The following is a 26,207-nucleotide window of genomic DNA, read 5'->3' as shown; positions in this document are numbered from 1 at the left end:
AATGCTTCTAATGCAAGCAATTTAAGATATCCTGTGGCTTTCATTATTGTGTATCTTTGTTTCATATAATTTCTCATGCACTTTTTGTTGTTGTATCTCTCCATTTGTTTCAGCAAACTCTCTTGCTACATTTGCTTAGTTTTGTACATTATGCATATTTTTGTGTGCATTATGACAAGGTTAACAGTAACTACCGGTATATACACATACATACACATATATATATATATATATATATATAACAATATTTGCTTCAGTTTGGTAGTTCTCAAAACTAGGTACTAAAATTAACCCAAACATTAAATTTTGCCAAAACACTCTGCAGCTACTGTTAAAAAAAAAAATCCAACTGTCCTACGTAACTTGACCTTGGGGGTAAAACAAAACCAAGTTGGTCATAACTTGACCTTGGCGGTAAAAAAAAAACAAGCTGGTCATAACTTGACCTTGGGGATATAAAAAAAACAAGTTGGTCATAATGTTGATCACACTACGAAAATGTCTAAAATTTGTATCACAAGGGATGAGTAAAACTTTGACCTAACACTAAACAAGATGAATTGTAAAACAATTTAGATCTGGCACACTCCAAATAATTCTGCCAGACATGATTTTGGAAACTAAACCATGAACATTTAGTTGACTTGATACTAAAGTAAAAAAAATTAAGAATAAAAAACTATTGCTGCCTAATGTTAAAATCCAGTTTGGTTCTTGAAACTTATGACCTTTTTTAACACAGGACTCCTGACTGGGCCCATAATGCTATTCCTATGTTATGCATTTCTCATACATCATAACATTTTAATAATAATCACTCTTGATGGATTTATCAGAGTGCTGCAGAGTAAACTAACTGTTGGATAATATAAACTGTGTGATGAATAACTGGGTGGTGACATAATGTTAATTCCCACTGTACCAAGAATCAAACACAAATAACAGTCCAATGTTAATTCCCATTGATCCTATAATTCCCACTGATCCTATAATCCACAGACCTTTAAAGGATTTTATTAAGTAGATATTTATCTTTACATTTCTTGTCCTTTGTCAAAAATATGGCATTTCATTTAGAGTGCAGACAAACTCATTTCCCGCCTAAACAGATAGAATCCTCCCGTGAGCTTATATTTAAGATTCCGTCTCCAGTGCGGACATTCACATTTCCCACCTAACAGAAAATAAAGACTGTATCAGTGAAAAACCTATGAGTCAATTTTTATTATTACATTTATATTGCAAGTAAATGCAGTGCTTGCCAAAATTAAGCAACATGTTAAAAACATACTCATCTTTCTCTCTTTTTCTGAGTCACATAATGAATAATAATAATAATAATAACAATAATAATAATAATAATAATAATAATAATTTGACTGGTCTGTTATGATGCCCGCTCTTTTTCTAAGACATCGTGAAACCACTTCTCTCTATTTGTATGTCCCTATATTAATCAAGCAAAAACAAAATATGGCTTTTCATGTAGAGGGCAGACATATTTACATTTTCAGCCCAAAGAGAACAGACTCCTCTTGTGAAATGTATGACATAATTTGACATTTTCAGTTAATGAAACTGAAGCATACTGTTACACAGTTACGTTTTAAAATGGTGGCTTACTCTTAAAATCCTCATATTCCACTTAAATTGCTGACCAAGTTTACATACATGCTCCAATTATCCCAAAAGTAGCACCCAAAACTACTTAAGTGTTTTTCAACCATAATTATGTGAAATAAATAATAACCAGGCAATCAGTCTTGAAAACATCTGAATGGATTAAAGATAGGTCTTGTTGAATTTTTGTCTAAAACAATCATACAAAGTCAACATCTTCTTCAGCATGTTGTTCCATATTTTATGTGTAAACTGAGTTTATTTAAGTGCCTTATGCACCAATTAGTGGAGGTTGAATCTTTTCTGCCTACATAATGCCAAGGTAACAAGCCTTTTCAATGAAATGTTTAATTAAAATTATGTTGATGATATCAACTTGAAAAAAAACATTGCATCCATAAAATGAGGTAATAAAAAGCAATTAACCATTTCCTGCCAGTTTAAATTACTTCAGCCCTACAGTACTTATCGTACTTTGATTTTGATTTTACCAAGTGTAAATCCTGTTTAACTATGAGCAACTCCTATCTTAACTACATGTAAATCTTGTGTTAACCATGAGTAAAGCCTGATCTGACCATGTGTAAATCCTGTTTAAACAATTTGCAATTCCTGTTCTAATCAGGTATAAATCCTATTTCAACCACGTGTAAATCCTGTTTTAACCAATGGTCAATCCTGTTTTGACTAGGTGCAAATCCTGTTTTAACAATGTGTAAATCCTGTTTTGACCATGACCAAGCTTGACACCACAATTTCAACTGACCCGTCCTCACCATACAGTTGGGATACAGAATTCGAGCGGCAACCATTAGCAGCATTTGAACCTGTCTCTATGGATTTCGTACGTACAATCCTGATGAAGAGTGTACCAAAGTAATGTCAACTTGATCCAATTCCAACATCACTGCTGCTTGAGTGCTTAGATCCAGTATTGCCTTCACTAACTGATGTTATTAATACCTCTCTCTCATCCGGGCAATTCCCATCATTTTTCAAAACTGCCATTGTAAAGCCTCTGCTGAAGAAACCAACACTAGATCATAATGACTTAAAGAACTACTGCCCAGTTTCTAATCTCCCATTCATATCAAAAACCTTAGAAAAGGTTGTTCTATCCCAGCTTGTATCTCATCTAAATTCAAACAGTCTTTTAGCATTGTCAATCTGCATATCGCCCTTGCCACAGTACTGAAACTACTCTTCTAAAAGTAGTTAATGACATTCTCTCTGCATTGGATAGCAGAAAGATTACAGTCCTCACCCTCCTTGATTTGTCTGCAGCATTTGACACAACAGACCATGATATATTACTTCACCATCTCCAGCAAGTATTTGGCATGGCATTCATGATACAGCCTTACTGTGGTTCAAGTCCTACTTGGTCAACAGGACACAAATTGTATCTGGAAATGGAATACACTCCAGCCCAGTTGATCTATGTTGTGGTGTTCCACACGTGTCTGTTCTTGGACCTGTTCTGTTCATTCTATACACTCAGTTGCTCTCAAGTGTCATAGATCATCATCCAGTGTCTCACCAATTGTATGCTGATGACACCCAAATATACAAATCTAGCCACCCAACTGAAGTTCATGCTACCATCCAAGGTGTAGAGAGGTGCATTTCTGATGTGAAATCATGGATGACATGTAACAAGCTGCAGATGAATGATGATAAAACTGAGGCCATTCTGATCACAACACAAAGACTTTTTCATTCACATCCTTTACCTCAAACAATAAATATCAGCAACGCCAACATTAAATTCACACAATCAGTACAAAACCTAGGTGTTACTCTGGACAGTACTCTCACATTGCACCAACATGTCATGAACATATGCAAGGCTGCATATCTTGAGCTGAGACGCATCAGCTCAATTCACAAATATCTTTCAGTTGATGCCATTTAGACACTTGTGTGTTCATTAGTACTTTCAAGACTGGACTATTGTAACTCAATTCTGTCTGGTTCATCTCAATATCTACTCCAGAAACTTCAAAAAGTTAAAAACACAGCTGCTCAGATCATACTTAGAGTACCACGATCCAAGTACACCTCCCCGCTGCTCTGTACCCTGCAGTGGCTATCCATTCGATCCAGAATCAAACACAAAATTTGTTCTCTGTGCTATGTTTCACTGTTGGACTCCAGTCCAACATACCTATCCGATCTCACCCATGTGTACACACCAGCAAGATACTTAGGCTCCTCTTCTGACAATCGTATACTCATTATTCCCACTATGAAAACAAAGTCATATGGACAGCGTTCTTTTGCATACCAGGGCCCAGCAACATGGAATGAATTGCCCACTGAACTTAGACACAAAGGCACAGTGATCACATTCAAGAGGGCTCTCAAAACTCACTTATTTCTACTGCAAGTACAAATTTAAAGATCTAATAATGTTTCCTACCTGAAATATTCTCAGCAGTTTTTTTTTATTAATGTTTTTTCTAATTTCATGGTGTTTGTTTTTGTAATAATATTATTATATGTTTTTTTACCTTATAGGTGTTGTCTAATGATGTAAAGCGCTTAGAGCTTCTAAAGATTAGGCGCTATACAAAGTCCTTTTTATTATTATTATTATCTACTGCTGCACTATGTGATGGCAGATCAGGGTCTAAGTTGTTTGCTGTTAGGCTCTATGTACTACAGGTTATATATGCTAATGCACTATCCATTGCTTGCTCTTTCCATTTTTTGGGGGCAAAGAGAAGGCAAAAATCATTACTCATAATAGGTTATTTCATAGGTAAATCATGGTTGCCTAGACAACAGTTATTTAAGTTGGTAAATTCTCTATTTTGTTTTTCCTTTATTTTATTCTTGTAAGGGTTCAATGTAGTGCAGGATTATAACTGTAAACATTATTGTTAATTTGATATTATCTCCACTCACCTATAAGTTGAGTCCAACTATTGCAAACAACACAGACCCTGTTCTGCCATCATATAATGCACCTGAAGATCAGGGTCAGTGTTGTTTATTCGACTGAACACTCTTCACAAACTCCAGAGACCAAGGTCTACTAGCACATTATGTGATGGCAGATCTGGGACTAGGCAGTTTGCAGCTGGACTTATGAATGAATACATAAGGTAAATGATGAAAAAGCACAGATAACTTACGAATGAATACATAAGGTAAATGATGAAAAAGCACAGATAACTTAAGAATGAATACATAAGGTAAATGATGAGAAAGCACAGACAACTTATGAATGAATACATAAGGTAAAGGATGAGAAAGCACAGACAACTTATGAATGAATACATAAGGTAAAGGATGAGAAAGCACAGACAACTTATGAATGAATACATAAGGTAAAGGATAAGAAAACACAGAGACCTTATGAATGAATACATAAGGTAAAGGATGAGAAAGCACAGATACCTTATGAATGAATACATAAGGTAAATGATGAGAAAGCACAAATACCTTATGAATGAATACATAAGGTAAAGGATGAGAAAGCACAGATACCTTATGAATGAATACATAAGGTAAAGGATGAGAAAACACAGATACCTTATGAATGAATACATAAGGTAAAGGATGAGAAAACACAGATACCTTATGAATGAATACATAAGGTAAAGGATGAGAAAGCACAGATACCTTATGAATGAATACATAAGGTAAAGGATGAGAAAACACAGATACCTTATGAATGAATACATAAGGTAAAGGATGAGAAAGCACAGATACCTTATGAATGAATACATAAGATAAATGATGAGAAAAGATAGATACCTTGTATCACTATCACTTTTAAGTGACATACTATTGCTGGTCATTTCTATCACAGATAAAAGGCACATTAGATGGTAAGCCAATTTTCTTCTGTCTTGGAACTTTTTTGGGGGCTTTTACTGTTAGGTACAAACAAAATAATTGCAAATCCATGATAGAGGAAATTTGGTGCAATTCATTAGGTGATTGATTTTTTATATTAAAAAAACAAAAAATACAGCTTTCAAACTTTGAATAAACAAAGTTATACTTGTTTATTTATGAATGTTTACCACAAGTACACGAAAATTAAACCATATGTTGATATTATGTTAACTGGATTAGTCTAAACATATTAACAACATTCCCAATAGCTGTAGCCAAAATAGCCAATGGCTATTAATTATCTCATGTGGCTAATCAGTTTTGGAATATTATTTGTTCCCCCTCTCAGAATCCTGTTGAAAATGAGACACATTCTCTATGATAACCAAACAAATTTCAAATACTGATGTAATTTTGGCTACAACTTATTTCATAGTGCAAACCTATTGTATACTGTACAACATTCTGAATACTGATATTTTTAGTGGGAACTTATCATAAACCGTATAACATTCTGTATATTCATTTTATAGTGGGAACTTATTGTATACCATACAACATTCTGTATATTAATTTTAAAGTGGGAACTTATCGTAAACTGTATAATATTTTGAATACCAATTTTTTACTGGGAACTTATGTATACAGTATAAAATTCTGTATAATTTATATTTTATAGTGGGAACTTATTGTATACAGTACAAAATTCTGTATAATTTAATGATTTTATAGTGGGAACTTACTGTATACAGTACACAATTCTGTATACTGATTTTTGTGACAATGGCAGATATTCTATACAACATAATAATTGCCACTGACATGTTCAAGATGGGCAGCTATACATGTATATACAATTCATAAATGAGACTGCATTATATATATATATATATATATATATATATATATATATATATATATATATATATATATATATATTACATAAAGATAACCACCTTGTAAACAGAATTGTGTTATAATGAAGTAATTTCAAGTGAGGGAATGTTGTACTGCTAACTTCCATCTGTTTATTACAATCTCCACATGTAAAACACAATCATAAAACATACATCAATGATCTCACATAAAACACAATCATAACACATACAACTGGGGTCGGCACCTATGGCATGTGTGCCACAAGGTGGCATGTCAAGAGGTTTTGTGTGGCACGTGAAGTGGCACATGAAGGGCAACCAAAAATCTTGATTTCAACAGTGTTACTCTCTTACTGGTGGCATGTGCTCGTTCATTTTGTAATTAATCCAATAAAAAGTGGCACGCTGAGTCAAATAGGTTCCCAACCCCTGACAAACAACATCCAATCTCTCATAGGCAGTCTAGTCCTCATGAAACATGGATCAACACTGCCAATCACTCCAACAGTACAGATGTAACAACAACCCTAGCAAGCCAGCATTACAATACGAGTTCACTAATGAGCACTTAGAACAATATACTGTGAAACAGCAAAACTTTAAATCAATCGAGAATTACCATTCACTGAAATGTATTTCACATCACTTGATCCTCAAAAGTATTCTGGTAATTCCACTTAATGTAACATGTTCCACATTACTGGATCCTCAAAAGTAATCTGGCAATGCCACTTATTGTAACATGTTCCACATTACTGAATCCTCAAAAGTATTCTGGAAATACCATTCCCTGCAGAGTGTTTCACATTTAATTTACTGTATCCTCAAAAGTAATTTGGAAATACTATCGACTGGGGTTTCAAACTATGGGATCCTCAAATGTAATTTGGAAATACTACCAACTGTGATTTCAAATTACTGGATCCTCAATGTAATTTGGAAATACCATTGACTACTTCACATTTACCGGATCCTCAAATGTAATTTGGAAATAGTATCGACTGTACTTTCATAGTAATGGATCCTCAGATTTGGAAATACTATCAACTTGTAGTTTCACATGACTGGATCCACATTAGTAACATGAAAATACCATTCACTGTAAATAAATTTCACATTACTGGATCCTCATAAGTAATCTAGAATTTCATTCACTACAGGTTGTTTCATATTACTGGATCCTCAAAAGAACAGATGTATAAAACAAGAAACAAATTTTCTATCAAATCCTTCTTTTGTTTAGTTCAAAAGCAAAAATGTTTAACACTGATCTCAATGTATGCTCAAAGGCAGAACTTAATGCAGGTTGGGGGCAGACAGATGTACATATGAACATAATGAATGGACAAGCATACACACTTACACCAAAGTGACTGCTATGTCAAATTTCCAATACAGTGGGTTCAACTAAAATGTTTAATTTCGTGTAAAAAAGAATATATTCAAGTTCAATGCAAGTGTGATGCCAAAAAAAAACGAAACCAAATGATGCATGGTTGAAAACTTAGACACGTGTATTTCCTCTCAAAAAATTGACCTTAGGGTTGTACCTCCTCCCTGATTTCAAAAACCAACTTCTTTATACCACAGATTATCTGGCATCAACAGTCTGAGAGTAAAGTATGCAATTTTCCTTTGCATTGTTACCATTTCATTCATACATATCAACTGTGACTGGTAGGTTGCATTGTGAATGATATTTCTTTGGATATTGTACTTTTGGAAATTGTACATGACCAAAGCACACTGCTAACTAAAATGACTGCTCCCTTGTGCTAAAAAAAATCAGCCTGAATTAGTCTACAGTATACTATCTGTAACTGCTATTAAAACAGGGAAAATAAATTTTGCCAGACTAGACAATACCAGATTCTGAAAGTGCAATGACTGAAGTACCAAATATATAAAATGTAGAAAAAGTTATCGGCTCTTTTTCATAATACAATTTACCTCTGAAGTTCAGGAAGTAAAAATGACCAAGTGGAGCTGGCACTTTTTTGAAAGGTGCACGTCTGGAGTAAGGCCAAGCTGTTTACTCTATAACCCATATTACACCCATCAATCATACACCAAAACAAAGGGAATTAAAGGTTCTTTGAACTATACCTAAGATATACAAAGTCTTTTTAAATAGCCAGTATAACCAGTGAGGAAAGCCAGGGAAATTCTTTTTCTTTAAAATTCTAACCCTATGCAAAATACGAAACTGCAGAGCACTACCTTTAGTAAGTTAAATCATAATGCTGCTGATATCACCTTTAACACGCATTTCCAGGATAAAGTCTTTCTGTTTCAAATCAGCTAAGTCTGTATGTAATATCAAGAGAATGAAAAGAAATTGCTTCCATCCTAACTGGGCACCTTTGTGTTAATTCTCAGTCCATGCATTTCCTTGATTTCCTCTTTCAAAGCCTGAAATAGAAAATGGAAGAAAAATTAATTACAGGGAATTCTGCATGGAAGTAAAAATACATGTAATTAAAGAAGTACATTTTTAAAAATCATTTCCTGGTCACTGCGATTTTATGACCATGTTTTCTCCACCAAAACAATAGTGCCAGGTTATCAATTTAAACAGAAGAGTTATCTATATGCACTGCAAAACAATGGAAATGAATTGCATACTAAAACAGACAAAAGTGACAGACATATGCAGACCTATTTACCCTGACAAGATATCAAGTAATAGTTACCCAAAGTCCAATCCATATTTTTAGTCAACTATCCAACGTCTGCCATGCCAACACTTATAGTTGGACTAACATTATAAGTCTGATTAAACTCAAAAACCATGCATCTGGAATATGTATAGCATTGCTCATGCCCTAATCAGTAGAGGTATAATGTATGTATATATATATATTGTAAAACACAGTGGTTAGGGTCTACTTTAAACAGATTCAAATGGTGATTACTTGTTTGTGTCCCCAACTTCTGGTTATAAGAGAAAAGAGAAGAGACAATGAAAACAGAATTTGTCAATCGGTCCAAACCACAACAGAGATTATTTTTCTCACCCAATACTTTCCTTTAAAGTAAAAAGAACTCTTCACTAGTGTAATATAGTTCATGTCCAAAGTTTACATGCGGCTAATAAACAAATATGTTAATGAGGGTTGTGGTGTGATGGTTGCATCCAAAGTACACAATATACATGCATAAGTACCAAAAAAAATAACAACATAAAATGTCTCATTGTAATGAGGTATTACTACATTTAATAATGGATGTTATATGAAATTAACAATAAATAGTTAATATTTACTAAATGTTTCATTTTCATCAGTTCCAATTTTGAAAAGTTATGTTGTAATTAATGAAACAATACTGGGTACACATCTCTACTGTAGTTATACTTGGTACAAGCTGTAATGCAGAGTAACAAGCTGCATTAGATTATTCATAGGTAATTAGAGATCTGTGTCACTACCATATATAACTCTCCATTTCTTTGAAGGAGGTGAAACTGTTTGTGACATACTTGTGTTGTAATTAATACTGATTGTAAAATTACCCCTGTATGCGAAAGACCCTCCAAATACAGACCCTATTGGATAACCATGTGCTGAACTTTCAAGTTCACAGATTCTTTGAAAATTTACTTTTCTGTCTTGGAAATATGGCAAGTACTATAGTAAAATTTGTGTATGGATTAATGTGTGGATGGATAAATGATTCCTTCTGCATGGTAAGTGCGTTATTTGTGATTAAATATTGTAGGTATAGTTTTGTCATTAAAAATTGTAGTTATATTTTTGATTCAACTGGGGCACCATGGAGATGCTTAATAAAATTAGAAGAAAGCATGTTTGGTATTACACATTTCTGGCTGTTACTAAGTCTTCTGTAGTTGTTGAGAGAGTTGGGATTTTTGTGGACAGTAATGTGTATAGCCCGAGTGTCCCTTGATTAATAGATTCTTTGTTGGGATTTTGGACCAAGACAAGGAAATTCCAGTAAAGAGGTTATATTATTTGTCTCTCCACGAGGCTATGAAGTGTATAGGCCCAGTCTATGTGCATAGATCGGTGTTTTCTGTCATATTTCACTCCACAAAGCATTGAGAAATTTATCTTATCTGTAGCACAGTCAATTTTCAGGTCAGCATCATTAAATTTAGCTAACAGTATATAATTTGTTTCACATGAAGTATTTAAAACTAGTTAGGTAGCTTTAACTACATTTAATGACACTGACCTGAAAATGTACTGAGTTACACCTTCATATAGGATAAAATTGACCATGCTGAGTAAAAATAACTAGCAAAATACCAAATAACTAGAATTCATGTGTGTGTGTCTCTCGAGAAATGCTTTGTATTGTGTGTTCTTAAAGATGGATTGACCTAAAGTTACTATGTTTTTTGTTACATATTTGTTGTTGTTATTTTTGTTTGTTATTAAAACAACTACACCAGACCACAGGAGTCTGATGTTTTATCAATAAAGTATGATGAAATCGCTGACAACATGAAATCAAATAGTACTGATAAGGTGATTTCATGTTGTCAAAGATTTAGTCGTACTTTACTGATAAAACATCAGACTCCTCTGGTCAGGCATAGCAGACGACAACAAAGTTTTCTTTTTTTTAAAGTAGTTCCGAGCGTGTGGACACCTTGACTGAGATGACTGGTCTGAGATGACTAGACTGAGATAAGAAAAGCAAGGTTAGCAAAACAGCTAGATTTCTGTCGCATGGGTGAGAAATATATACTCCCAAAGGTGCACACACAATGACTGTAAGCTCTAGTCTATCATATAAAAGCAAGTCTCAAAGGAGCATAAACAGCTGTATTGAGGGTTCAATGTATCAATCACAACATTGTCAGGAGATAACCACACCTCAATATTTAAATTATTATTTCCACATTATCATGTCATCTCAGGATTTTGCATCCTCATTACAAAAGCTTTCTGGGCCATGGTGTACTTTTAGAAGGTGTAAATAAAGATGAAAATGGAAATGTCTAGCTGAACACTATGAAATCAGACTGAATCTGCTGTGGAAGGCTTTAATACCATCCTAGCAACAGTGTGCAGCAACCAATACGAACACTCAATACACACTGACAAAAGTAATCAAATATGGCCATGTCAAAACAGTGTAAGGACTGGACCAACCAGACATCATAAGCAGTCTCCTGGTGAAAACACCATGTCGATATGACTTTCTGTTCAGAAGCAGTAGTGACATCAGATCAACAGCATTTTTATTTAAGACCAATTAGACATCAAAATGAAGTTTTTTAGTTAATACCACCATTCTGAATTACAAATCTGTCAAAATTGCCTCTTGAACTTTGATACAATGACAGTGTGTTCTCATTCAAAAAGTGCTCTAAAAATTCACCTAATTTGACTGGAAGAACAAATTCATGAATTTATTGTTTCCTTATCTATAATTTCAGCATGCTTTTGTTTGTACCTTTTGCTTTTTTAATATCGTGTTAATATATATATCCTAATGTTGTAAATAATATTGTAAAGTGCTTAGCTCATGTGCTGTATTAAGTCCCAATTATTATTATTTTTATGATTTTTATTATTATTGTTATTATTATTGGCTCATCCATTCATAAGTAGCAATAACATGATTTTCTAGCTGGCCATTGTGGCAGCCAAATTGGAAGTCAAAGTAGAACCATTTTCATTTAGGTCCAGCGAGACGCTATATGGTTTTTGGTGAAACCCCATGATGATATGACCATTTTCATTTAGGTCCAACTAGATATTATAAGAAAGTTTGTGGTTGAAACCCCATGATGTTATGACCATGATATGACCATGATGATGATCATGATGATGACCATGATGATAATATATGACCATGATGATATAACCATGATGATATGACCATGATGATATGACCATGATGATGACCATGATGATGACCATGATGATATGACCATGATGATGACCATGATGATATGACATGATGATGACCATGATGATATGACCATGATGATATGACCATGATGACATGACCACGATGATATGACCATGATGGAATGACCATGATGATATGACCATGATGATATGACCATGATGATATGACCATGATGATATAACCATGATGATATAACCATGATGATGACCATGATGATATGACATGATGATGACCATGATGATATGACCATGATGATGACCATGATGATATGACCATGATGACATGACCATGATGATATGACCATGATGGTATGACCATGATGATATGACCATGATGATGACCATGATGATATGACCATGATGATATAACCATGATATGACCATGATGATGACCATGATGATATGACCATGATGATATGACCATGATGATATGACCATGATGATGACCATGATGATGACCATGATGATATGACCATGATGATATGACCACGATGATATGACCATGATGATATAACCATGATATGACCATGATGATATGACATGATGATGACCATGATGATATAACCATGATGATGACCATGATGATATGACATGATGATATAACCATGATATGACCATAATGATATGACCATGATGATGACCATGATGATATGACCATGATGATATAACCATGATGATGACCATGATGATATGAAATGATGATGACCATGATGATATGACCACGATGATATGACCATGATGGTATGACCATGATATGACCATGATGGTATGACCATGATGATATAACCATGATATGACCATGATGATGATCATGATGATATGACCATGATGATGACCATGATGATATGACCATGATGATGACCATGATGATATGACCAACCATCCAATCCAGAGGAGTAGCATTAACAAGATATGAATTTCTGAGCAGCACTATTTTCAGTCACGACAATCTTGACCTTGGAATAAACATGAGTATAAAGTTTGAAGGCAATCCTCCAAGTTGTTTAGCAGTAGTGATAACAAACTTGTACTAATGGTCCGACAGGCAGCAAACCGTCCCAAAATTTCTTTGGTTCCACAACTGATAGATCAAAAATAATTTCTTCCATATTGGCCATTCAACCCTCAAAACCATGGGAACTTGCACTCCCTACATTAACAACATTTAGCGTTCTTAACATATTTAATGATATTTAGCAAAGGATACAAATAGTGCATGTCAATACCTGTCCTGATTCAACAAGGTAATAAATGTTGATGTGAACTACATAACACATTATGTGGAGGCTTAGCCAGGAAATCATACCTCATTTATCATCTTGTGTTGTAAAACTGTTCTTTTGCCTCTGAATTCTTCTGCTTCTACTAGTACTTCATACATTGCACCACAACCACCTGCAACAAACCATCAGATCCTTTTCAAACTGGCAGTTGTTATGTTAGAAAGAAACAAAGTTGGAACATATTTGCCAGTGCATTATATACATCCCAACAGACTGCTCTGGTGGCCTAATGGCTGGAGAGTCCACCTCAAATGTGGGTTCGAGCCCCTGAGTCACGCCAAAGACTTATACCAAAGACATAAAAATGGTACCAACAGTTGCCTCACTTGACACTCAGGATAGTGTTAGGACTGGTTGTCCTGGTGTCAAGATAATGTAACAGGGTGAGACATGATGATACATGTCTGCGGCATGATGCCCCAGTGTTAAACATTACTATAAACTATCCACTGCAGACATCTAAGTAATATAATTGAATTTTTTTTAAAGCTATGTTAAAAATCCAAATCACACACACACACAGACACACACATCCCAACAAGATAACATGAGACCCCACTTTTCAAGCCTGCTTTTATATCTAGCAAGAAAATAAAAATCTTTAACAATAATCTTAATCCAAAAACTTTTAACATTGACCTTTATTTCGGGTGTGGGTAGACATACATATGGACAGACACACATGGATTCCAAAGTGATTCTGTGTTGAACTCCTGCCACAGCATGCTCAATAAAAGGTGTTGAAACCAGATGTCACAATGGAAAATGTGCTTTCATATTAGAGTCAAATGCCATTTACATCTTAAATGATATTTCATAGAGCATCATGGACTGATCAGACAGTGCATTTTGGCACAGCAGATCAGGTTCTATGATGTTCAAAGTTCGATTCCTGCCATAAAAATGTATGCATGTATGTCAATTGTGTAACAAAATTACCATAATATGCCTTTCCTTGTCTAATAGTCCTCTATGCAGATAACTGACATTACTGTACAGAAACAATTCCTCTTTCAGCAACTGTGACACTGACCTTTGACCTTTTGAACCAAAGCTACATAGGCTTCTTCCTTCAGGTGCAAGCCATCCAAAAAGGTTAGTCCAGATAAGTAAAGTAGAACTGAACTAATGTTATTGTGCAAATGTCGTAGAGACTTTGGGAAAAGAAGGTGATGCTGGATAAGGTGTGCAGGTGTTCCCTCCCATTTGCTGGGTTGATCTGGTCACTACCAGTCACTGACTGGTTTCATTATCTTGGTTACTCATCAGAGGCAAATGGTCTTGTCGATTCATTTTTTCAACTGATTATCATGTCTTATCTGTGATAAGTTTATATATCCCCATGCTGCCAGTGCAGCTAAATTTGGTCATGTGACAATTATTGATATCGTCATGACATGTTGTTGTAACCAGTGTAGTTGTTTTCAGACTAAATTGATTCAGCTGGGATTCAAATGACATTGACATGCAACCAGAGTTTGGCTTAAGTAGAAACAAAATTAGTAATATATTTCTATGTAAAACTAGGGGTAAATGTGAAGTTAAATTAAGTTAGAAATGCCAGGACTCGTATTCAAGCGGAGCTGTTAATCCCCACTGGTTTTAGAGTACATGTGAGTAATTGGGGTATCCAATTTCCTCCCATGAGATGTTCAGGCCCCAAATATCTTTTGCTGGAAGTGAAATTAACTCTTGAGGAAACATTTTCCTCCAATTACCTCCCTTGCATCGGAATGAATATGTCATAAACAATGACGTGCTCATTGACTGCTACACATCAAAATGAATAAAAATCATCTTATGTATAGCAAGTGAAATATACATATTATGTCCTATAGGTTTAAGAGTTTTCTTGCCAACAATGTAATAACATCTTCAATATCAAGAAACATGACCATAAACACCACAGTTCAATGGATGCGTCTTCAATTGGAGCCAAAAATGGAGTTATTGGAGATACAGATACAATTTGTGATCCAATCCAATTCTGACCATCTCTGATATTCCATACACAGTAGACTGGAACATAATGCTAGCTGAGACAATTTTACTAGATTCAACCTGCATCTCCCCAAACTGTATCAGGAAACAGATATGCCATTCAAGGATCCATTCAATGACATTATAATTCATCTTTTTATTAATCCTGTCGATAATCTCATAATCCCACCACAATATGATACCCAGTGGACGCAAAAATAACAAAACTATATAATGGCATGGCATTTAATATTTAGCAATACAAGCATGAAAACTGGCATAATATAAAATACACAGAACTTGTTGTTGTGGGGTTTAACGCCATTTTTCAGTACAAGATAGGCTATAGATGGCAGCCAGTATAAATGGTGGAGGAAGAACCCAAGAGAACACTGGAAAAAACCACCGACCCTCAAGAAGCTACTGGCAAGCTTTCTCACATACACTGGCCGAATCCTAGACTCGAACCCATGCAGACAGAGGTGAGATGGCAGTGACCTGTAACGGTGAGCGCTTTAGACCACTCGGACACTCAGAGCTCCCACAGCACTTGTAATTATGTGTGTGCATATATATATATATATATATATATATATATATATATATATATATATATATATATATATCTTAAAAGAGGTTTCTAGCCACTTCATATTTACACCAATTTTTACATAGAAATATATTTCTGTTTTTAGTTTTTACTGTTACTTAAGCTGAACCCCAGCTGCATGATAATTATGTTTTTCGAAACCATGTACATGTAATCCAAAAACAAGTACATCAGCTGCAACAATAAGCCGCAACAATATAAATATCACATGAATGAAAATGTGGCTGCACTGGCAGCTTAGGAGTATATAAACTTCTCACCAACAAGACACAGTGATCAGCTGATAAAATAAATCAACAAGACCATATCCCTGAGATGAGTTACCAAGATAACGAAACCGGTGAGTGACTGGGAGTGACTAGATCACCCCAGCAGATGGGAGGTTATGCTTCCACATCTTATCAGACATCATCTTCTTTCAGTTTAAATTTAATTAGATGTGAAGGTGACCCTCTGCATATACCTATCTGATAGATCCCAAATCCATGGACAGCCTGTTCAGTCTCTATGGAAGTGCATCAGCACTTCTATCCAGCTTCTCTAAGTGATTAGAAAAGATGTGAACATTCACAAAATGAGAAAACTTGACAATACAGTTTCCAAATACTAACATCATGCCAAGCATTTGCTACTACCTAACTACTCAAGCCACTGATATTAAGAAACTAGAATACTGCTGTCAAAATCCATAAAACTACAAACAGTTGCAAACGATTTTCAAGCGTGTAGTCATAAAGATAATATAAACTGTGTTCAGTATCAGATTACAGAAATCATCCAATCTGATTCAGAGCTCTCTAGTAGCAACATTAATCAGAAGGATACAGAACTTTACTGGATACACCAATTACATCTACAAATGGTAGGGATCAGCATCTTTGTCTGAATGGGAATGACCTTGTGACACTGACCTTTGACCTATAGGGTTCTTTCGTACTCCAAGTGCAAGCCAACAACAAAGTCTGGTAACTGCTGATGACAGAGAACTTGAGTTACTGACTCCTAGTTTGGCCAGTGACCTCAACTGTTGAGCTTTTGACACCAAAATTGATAGAGTTCTTCCTTGCCCCCAGTGCAAGTTATCCACAAGTTTGGTAACTATAGATGGTGGACAACTCTAGTTATTCAACTGAAACAAAATTAGTAATAGACAAATGAACAACTTATGATGGGCACATAAAGACACATAAGCACTGCAGTTCAGAAAATATGAATAAAGTAACATGACCCTTGTGAAACGCTTTTTCATTGGCTGTCATGATGTTATGTAATGTGATTTTGCACTAATTCATGAGAATGCACAGTTGTAACATCATAACCTATCTTGTGGTACTGTGCAGTTGAAATGGTATTTCACCATAATAAAAAAGTTAAATTTCAATGTTTGTAATAAATCATATAATAAAACAATTATATACCTTTGTTGCGGTGAATATTAAGTTTTATTAACCAGTTAACCTATCATGTTGACATCTGCTTCAAGTCAAAAACGTGACAATCCACTAATTCATAAAATTTAATATTTACCTCGATAACGGTAAATAATTGTATAATATGGTTACATTACTTTCTGTAACTGACTCTGAAAAATGTCACAAATAAAATGCAGATGATCAGTTACAATTATGGGGTTGATAATAATGATGACAAGAAAGAAAAAAAAAGGAAAACCACCACTCTGAAAGAATCTATTTTAAAGAAAAAATCTTACACTATACAAAAATCATATTTTGTTTAGCATGACAAAACTAACTCGCACCTTTTAGTGCCATTTAATTGTAGAAGACATATTAGTTCATTGGCTGAGCATCAGAAAATCATAATTCATGGGTTGTGGGTTCAACATATGTCCATGCCAACTCAGGTTGGGTGCTTCATTGTGTCCATGGAAAAGGCATATACCTCCCATTTATCTGGCACAATGTAGCCAATAATGTGTTGAAAATACCATTATAATCAACCAATTTAAATGTTTAATTCAAGAAATAAAACTATTAAATACATGTTTGGCACAGATTTATCTTTGTGCAGATATGGTAACGCTTGAAAGGATTAATGTTTTTTATATATCTTTTCACAGCATTCTCATTAATTTTGTACCTTACAGATGATAATAAATTACCTGATATGTCACTGACTTGTACATTTTTAGCACCTGGAAATTTCTGCCTCAGAACGTCTGTAATCTTTCTTTCTCCTTCTGTAAGTGTATCACTGAGAAAACGTACAGGAAACAGGTTCCGAAACTGAAGAATTTAAAGCATGAAAATATATCATTGTAAGAGAAAAAGCCAAAATAACAATCAATTATGGAGCTATTATAGATCAAGAAGCAGAAAAAGCCAAAATAACATTCAATTATGGAGCTTTAGGTAGGCCATTAAACACCAAAAAAGCCAAAATGACAATTATTGAGCTTTCTGTAGGCTTACTATGATTCAAGCCCTACTTAGTCAACACAGAACAAGTTCTGTCCATAAATGAAAAATATTCCAGTCCAGTTGATCTATGTTTTGGTGCTTCACAAGGCTCTGTTCTCAGTCTAGTTGATCTATGTTTTGGTGCTTCACAAGGCTCTGTTCTCAGTCTAGTTGATCTATGTTTTGGTGCTTCACAAGACTCTGCTCTCAGTCTAGTTGATCTATGTTTTGGTGCTTCACAAGGCTCTGTTCTCAGTCTAGTTGATCAATGTTTTGGTGCTTCACAAGGCTCTGTTCTCAGTCTAGCTGATCTATGTTTTGGTGCTTCACAAGGCTCTGTTCTCAGTCTAGTTGATCTATGTTTTGGTGCTTCACAAGGCTCTGTTCTCAGTCTAGTTGATCTATGTTTTGGTGCTTCACAAGGCTCTGTTCTCAGTCTAGTTGATCTATGTTATGGTGCTTCACAAGGCTCTGTTCTCAGTCTAGTTGATCTATGTTTTGGTGCTTCACAAGACTGCTCTCAGTCTAGTTGATCTATGTTTTGGTGTTTCACAAGGCTCTGTTCTCAGTCTAGTTGATCTATGTTTTGGTGCTTCACAAGGCTCTGTTCTCAGTCTAGTTGATCAATGTTTTGGTGCTTCACAAGGCTCTGTTCTCAGTCTAGTTGATCAATGTTTTGGTGCTTCACAAGGCTCTGTTCTCAGTCTAGTTGATCTATGTTTTGGTGCTTCACAAGACTCTGTTCTCAGCCTAGTTCTCTTCACTCTACACACTCAGCTGCTCTCGAGTGTCATAGATCAACATCTGATGTCTCACCAGTTGTATACTGATGACCAACTGGTCTGATGGCCTAGTGGTTAGAGTGTCTGCCTTGGATTCGGAAGGTCACTGGTTCAAACCCCAGCTGAGTCATACCAAAGACCTATTAAAAAAATGTTACTAGCAGCTGCCTCGCTTGGCTCTCAGCATTAAGAGGTTAATGTTAGGACTGGTCGGCCTGGTGTCAGGATAATGTGACTGGGTGGGACATCATGCTACATGTCTGCGGCATAATGCCCCAGTGCTATACATCACTATATACTGTCACACTGCAAACATCATAGTGATATGACTGAAAAACTGTTAAAGCTATGTTAAAAATCCAAAATATATGCTCAGCTGCTCAAAAGTGTTATAAATCAATATCTGGTGTCTCACCAATTGTATACTGATAACACTCAAATATACAAATCTTGCTGCCCAACTGAACTTGAGGCTACCATCCAATGTGAAATCATGGATGACATGTAGATGAATGATGATAAAACTGAAGCCACCCAGATCGCCACACAAAGAAATTCTCATTCACATCCTTTACTTCAAGCAATAAGTATCAGCAATAAAAGCATTAAATTTACAGAGTCAGTACAAAACCTAGGTGTCATTCTTGACAGCATGCTCTCAATACACCAACATGTCATGAACATGTGCAAGGCTGCATAACTGGGGCTGAGATGCATAAACTCCATTCACAATTTTCTGTTGGTTGACGTCACTAAAACACTTGTTTGTTCCTTAGTATTTTCAAGTCTAGACTATTGTAATTCACTTCTATCTGGTTCATCTCAGTATCTACTACAGAAACTTCAAAACACTGTTCCACGGATTGTCCTTAAGAGTACAAAGAACTGAGCTCCCCTGCTCTGTAAAGATAACTGGCTACCAATTTGATTGAGAATCATAGACAAAATCTGTTTACTATGCTACATTATGTTGACTGGCTCCAGTCCAACATACCTATGTGACCACAACCATATGTATACCCCATCTAGAAACTTAGGCTCCTCTTTGAACACATGCTTTTTCATTCTTCTCAATGTTAAAATGAAGTCATATGGAATAGTTTCTTTTGTGTACCAAGGCCCAGCAATATGGAATGAATTGCCCACAGATCGTACACAAAAGAGCACTGTTATCTCATTCAAGAGTGCCCTTAAAACTCATCTATTTCAACTACAAGAACAGACTTGTATGTTACCTAATATTGTACAGTGCTTAGAGCTTCTAAAGATTAGGTGCTATACTAAATTCACATTATCATTTATCATTTATCATTATTATCAGGCCAAGAAGCAGAAAAGGTTAAAATAACAATCAATTATAGAGCTTTCTATAGGTCCTGATGTAGAAAAAACCAAAATGACAATTATAGAGCTTCTGAAGGTCATAAGGCAATAAAAGCCAAAATGAAAATGAATGAGATTTCTGAAGATCATGAAGCAGAAAAAGTCGAAATAACAACCAATTATAGCACTTTTGGTAGGTCATGAAGCAGAAAGAAGAAGAAAAAAAATCAATTACAGTAAAACCTGTATTGAAAAACCACTGTTATGTGAGACCACCTTTCTTGAGAGACCTTATCCTCAAAACAGAGATTTATGGATAATTTTGTCTTACAACATGTTATGGGAGACCACCTGTCTTGAGATATCATAATGTTTTGGCAGAAGGAGTGGTCTTTCAAGACAGGTTCTGCTGTATAGAGCTTTCAATAGGTCTGCGATACTTAAAGCCTCCACAAGCACAATGTCAATATGTCCACGAGATAGTTCATATACAGAATTTATAAAAATTAACATAATATCAGTAATGCTCATAATCATGTTTATCCTCGATTCCCTCAAGCGCATTCCCATCATTATCATGGATATATTAAGCTCTGACCTCCATTACAAATTTTCATGATAAAAGTAATTTTCAAGCCTAAATACAAGTTTATTTTTAGAAACTTCCAATGCCTAACTTATGCATTTTACTGTCAGTCAGAAATCAGACTCTTTGGACATGTCTAGTAAATATTAATGTTTTGGAAAATGCTGTTTCAAAAGTTAGTGTGAGTATTAGCAACAAATTAAATAACTGCATTTGAATGGATGTAGCTAAATTGTTTTTATAAATTATTCTTCTTTGAGCAAATTTATGATGGGATCTCTACTATCAATAGTTCCAGATCAAGGGGTGAAGGATAAGTACATGTACACCCACCAACTATTTACATTTCAGTTGCATATTTCTGTATATATTGATATGTAAGTTTCAATAAATGGTTTCTTTGCCAATTGCTGTGCTACTGTAGGGTTGTAGGGTTTTCTTTCATGTGTTATACACACACACACACACACACACACACATATATATATATATATATATAGAGAGAGAGAGAGAGAGAGAGAGAGAAGTTTTGGTGCACATTGCTAAATAAAGCTCATAAGTGAGGAGAAAGAAATCCCTTCTCTTAATAAATCAATTCCTCTGCCAACCAGGCAATTCCATGTCAATTTGAAATTAATATATATATTGTTTCCTTAAACGTCACATCTTTATATACTAACGTACCACATAATGAACGGATACAGGCATGTAGAGAAGCATGGGAAACAAGAACTATAGACAATACACCCACTCACTTCCTAGTCAAACTCCTGGAGTTTTTCCTAAAACTCAATAACTTTGAATTTAATGAGGTAAACTACCTGCAAATCAATGGAACCACAATGGGTACAAAAATGGCCCCTTTGTATGCAAATATTTTATGGGAAAACTGGAGGGTCAACTCTTAGCATCGGTGGAACTTGCACCATACCAGTGGGTGCACTTCATCGATGATACAGAAATGAAGTGGCAACATGGATGAGAAAATCTGGATGATTTCATATCAAAAGCAAACAACTTCCATCCTTCAAAAATTCACGGCAGAAGTCTCTAACTCAAACCACGTTGTCCTGGACACAACTACCAGGCTGGTAGAAAAGAAACTCCATATAGACATATACTCTAAACCAACCGACAAACACCAGTATCTCCTCCCAACCAGCTGCCATCCAAAACATTGCATTAGGAACATCCCATATAGCCAGGCACTGAGGATGTCGCAGAATTTGCTCCAATGATGAAACATTCCAAAAAAGGTCTGAAGAGTTATCTAAACATTTGACTTACCGAGGCTATGATAAAGACCTGATTGCCGAGGCAACCCAAAGGGCGAAACAAACAATCTGCAATGACCTATAAAATATATAGAGAAGGAAAAGACTGATAAGATACCATTTATCCTGACCTACCATACAGACAACCCCAAAGTATGTAAAATCATCAGGAAACACTGGCCCATCGTGGAATCATGTGATGCACTAAAGTTAATACTCCCGAACAAACCTGTAGTAGCCTACCAGAAACCAAAAAAACCTCAAGGACATCCTTGTCAGGGTGAAGCTAACGCCAATCACCAACCAAGACCACACTAGTCAATCTGGCCCCTGTGGCTATAAAAGGTGCAAAACCTGCCAACATATGTTTGAAACCAGGACATTTTCTAGCACAGTGACTAGAGACAAACTGAACATACATGGATCAAACAAAACGTGCAAAACAGAGAATGTCATTTATCTCATTACATGTAAGATCTGTAGCGTCCAGTATGTCAGAGAAACTGAAAAACTACACAAAAGGATCAACCTTCATAGATCTGATTGGATGACAAAGAAGCTGTACAGAAGCTCAGTAGCAAAACACTTCTCCTCCCATGGCCACACTTGCAGTTATATAACACTTATAGCAATTGCTCACAACCCCAAATGGAGTTCTGAAACCAGGAAAGAAAAGGAATCTCACTGGATACACCACCTTTGAACATTGAAACCAAGCGGTTTAAACCAAGACCAGAAAAAGACAGCCATTGACAAATAAAATTACCTCTTTGCAGCTGGCATGTTGTCTTTTCAATAATTCTCTAAATTTGCTTATTAGTCACCCAATAAGCTATAATTACAACTATAACAATGAAACATCCGGGATATAATTTGCATGTACATAAATTTACATAAAATAACAGATGACACTATGGCTCATCGATTTCTAGGTCAATATAAAATATCTTTCAGCATCCGCAACAAGTCAGAGTCATGTAACGTTTTACAAAAACAATGGTTTCTCTGTTTTATTTGTTTGTCTTGTCCATGTTTTGCATTTGCCTTTGAAAAAGACTCATTAAGAGCACTTAGGCTAGCTAGATACTAGTTTTGCACTGTTCGTAGTCAGTTTATATATATATATATATATATATATATATATATATATATATATATATATATATAAAACATTTATAAATATGCCATTGCTTCTTGATTTTACCCTATACCCTTTTGCCAAAACACAAAATAATAAAATATATATAAAGATGAACACATATATAAAATATATTCATAGTACATACATATGGCACATTTCCAACTTCTGTTTCTTACTCTTCAAAACTGAGCAAATCAAAAGCATAAACAAGCAACCATTACAATATATTAGCTACGTTAAAAACCACACACACACACACACACACACACACACACACACACACACACTATATTGTTGTTGTTGTAAGGTTTAACGCCATTTTTCAGCACATGATAGGCTATACATAGCGGCCAGTATTAATGGTGGAGGAAGAACCCAGAAAAACCCCGGAAAGAACCACCTACCCAGGAGAAGCTACTGGCAAGCTTTCTCACATACCCACATTGGCCGCACTATATATATATATATATATATATATATATATATATATATATATATATATATATATCTCACTTGCTTATAATTTCTTTTGAGACTGGATTTTTTTTCTTTTATATGAATGTAATTTTTCTTTCAAACAAATATAATGGTTATAAAAGTTGGCGGAGGTGGGGGCCTGTAAATCTTAGGAAGAATCTGTTTTTAACCAAGTTTAAAAAAATCAAAGACCATCATCCCCAAATTTTAAATGGTTGGTCAAAAACAGACACATTCATGGTAATCTTAGAAACAGGATTCAGGTTTCATTTTTTTTTCTTCAAACGTTTATCCATTTAGCTGCCAATGCACATCAGTTATTAAATATAGTACCCCGTAGCTCATATTTTATATTTGATATTTTATATCTGTTTATGTGTTCACAGATGCCTGTGCACTATGTTCCAGGCTTGATACTTTGATTTTTAAAATCACTTAATTATCTAGTGTCAAGCCAGATTCTTCACATCATGTTGTATATACTGTATAATTTGTATATAACAGATAGAAGGCCTCAAAGATTAGTTCTGTAATAGTCCTACAACATAAGACACATCACCCGATAATTTTGTTCTTGGGGGTGATGGGTCTTACTGCCTAACTAATGGCGCTGTGTAGCATGTTTTGATGTCGACTAACAGTGTAACTCAAGTCAAATTTTCAGGAATATCACACACAACTGGCAACCAATAACAACACTTTTCTACAAAGTAAAGTTATGTTTTTGCCAGACTTTACTTACCCTGATGTCTTTTCTCTAATATATTCAAATTCTCACCAAAGAAATGGACCTGTTTTCAAGTTTTGTTTGCCTACATTTCAGTTGGCTGGAAAGCGATGAAAGCTGATGATGCCTAAATCGGGTTAAGTTGAAATATTAATCTTTAACGAAATGAATAAAAATATATTATGCCTATTGGAACTGTAAGCAATGTTTCGTTTCAGTCAAGAAACATATCCACCACATGAACCTACTTAAACATACTTCAGCATGCCTCGACTACTGTCACATTGCAACAAATTCAAATATGTCAATGAAACATGAAAATGTGTCCATTTGCTAGTGTCATATTTTCATTCTGCCAGGATAAAGACAGTACAGTAACCATATTAATTATACATAAATTGGTGGAAGAGTGTCGATATAGGCAGCCAAGTGTGTGAGATATTTCTTAAACTTTGATCATTCTGATGTCAACCGACTTAGGAACTGGCTATACAAGGCCGGTATTTGGATAGTAAGACATAGCACTAAAACAAAAACATGTGCTGTCTTACATTGTAGGACTAGTTCTGTAACTGAGTTATCTTCTCTTGTCTTTATTATTATTATATTATTATTATTATTATTATTATTATTTGACATGATGCTAGTCCTACAATGTAACACCTCGACCCTGATATTTATGTTTTTGGCGTCAAGGCCAAAACAAATATCTGGGTTGAGGTCTTACACTGTATACAGGACTCAGCATGGTGTTAGTCCTACATGTAAGACCTCGACGCTGATATTTGTTACAACATGTGCTATGTCTACATTGTAGGACTAATCATGGTGTATGATGTGGTTAGCTGGTGCTGATGCAAGGAGAGTACTTCGTACTATTTATGTACTCTTTTTAAGTTAGTGGCAAGTCTTTTACAATTGGAGGAGACGGTTGCAGTCTTCATTTTACGAAGACGGGAACTTAGCTATTTATCAATTCTGTAACAAGTGATGTCATTGTCACTGTCAGTCAGAAACTCGTGCTCTCGAGTGTTGCGCACATAACATGCAAGTTAGATGCTATGTGTATGCTTTCACACTGTCAGCAAATACCTCTGAGCATCAGGATCTTGAGCAACATTTCCTAATAAATTTAGTTATCCATATACCTGTATACTTCTTCGTAAGCGCCTTAGCATTTTGTATCTTAGAGCAGTTACAGTAGTGTTTTTGTCCTTGATAGGGATCTTTTATCATAGGAAGTTTACTTTTTCTTTCTTCTTGTATTGCTCACTAACATTGAAAAGCTAGACAAAATTGATTACCCAATATTAATAAATAATTTAACATGTGGAAAGAACTACTTAAAGTCAATTATTTTTTTCATTTA

The 26,207-nt window shown here is 35.1% G+C and overlaps 1 protein-coding gene across 1 annotated transcript; it reads right to left on the bottom strand.

The window, feature by feature from the left end:
- Positions 1 to 5,606: 5,606 nt before the first annotated feature.
- On the bottom strand, positions 5,607 to 26,067 carry LOC149780519 (bolA-like protein 3). Its single transcript, XM_089937516.1, has 4 exons — positions 25,987 to 26,067; positions 18,231 to 18,354; positions 13,542 to 13,630; positions 5,607 to 8,759 (listed from the first exon to the last, which is right to left on the bottom strand). The coding sequence occupies exons 1-4, from the start codon at positions 26,014 to 26,016 to the stop codon at positions 8,697 to 8,699; spliced, it is 306 nt and encodes a 101-aa protein (XP_089793642.1). The 5' UTR covers positions 26,017 to 26,067; the 3' UTR covers positions 5,607 to 8,696.
- Positions 26,068 to 26,207: the final 140 nt, after the last annotated feature.

The sequence above is a fragment of the Sinohyriopsis cumingii genome, chromosome 16 (assembly GCF_028554795.1).
Source record: "Sinohyriopsis cumingii isolate HCF-2022 chromosome 16, ASM2855479v2, whole genome shotgun sequence".
Taxonomy (NCBI): Eukaryota; Metazoa; Mollusca; class Bivalvia; order Unionida; family Unionidae; genus Sinohyriopsis; species Sinohyriopsis cumingii.
Note: the sequence above shows the minus strand (reverse complement) of the source record. Positions and strands in the feature narration are given on the sequence as shown.

What these genes read in the sequence shown, in the direction of transcription:
- LOC149780519 (XM_089937516.1), bottom strand. Translation starts at nt 26,016, where the DNA reads ATGCTAAGGCGCTTACGAAGAAGTATACAG. An exon ending in GCTTACGAAGAAGTATACAG is followed by an intron (nt 18,355 to 25,986) that starts GTATATGGATAA and finishes TAAATTCTTCAG; the next exon opens with TTTCGGAACCTGTTTCCTGT. An exon ending in ACAAGTCAGTGACATATCAG is followed by an intron (nt 13,631 to 18,230) that starts GTAATTTATTAT and finishes GGTTTGTTGCAG; the next exon opens with GTGGTTGTGGTGCAATGTAT.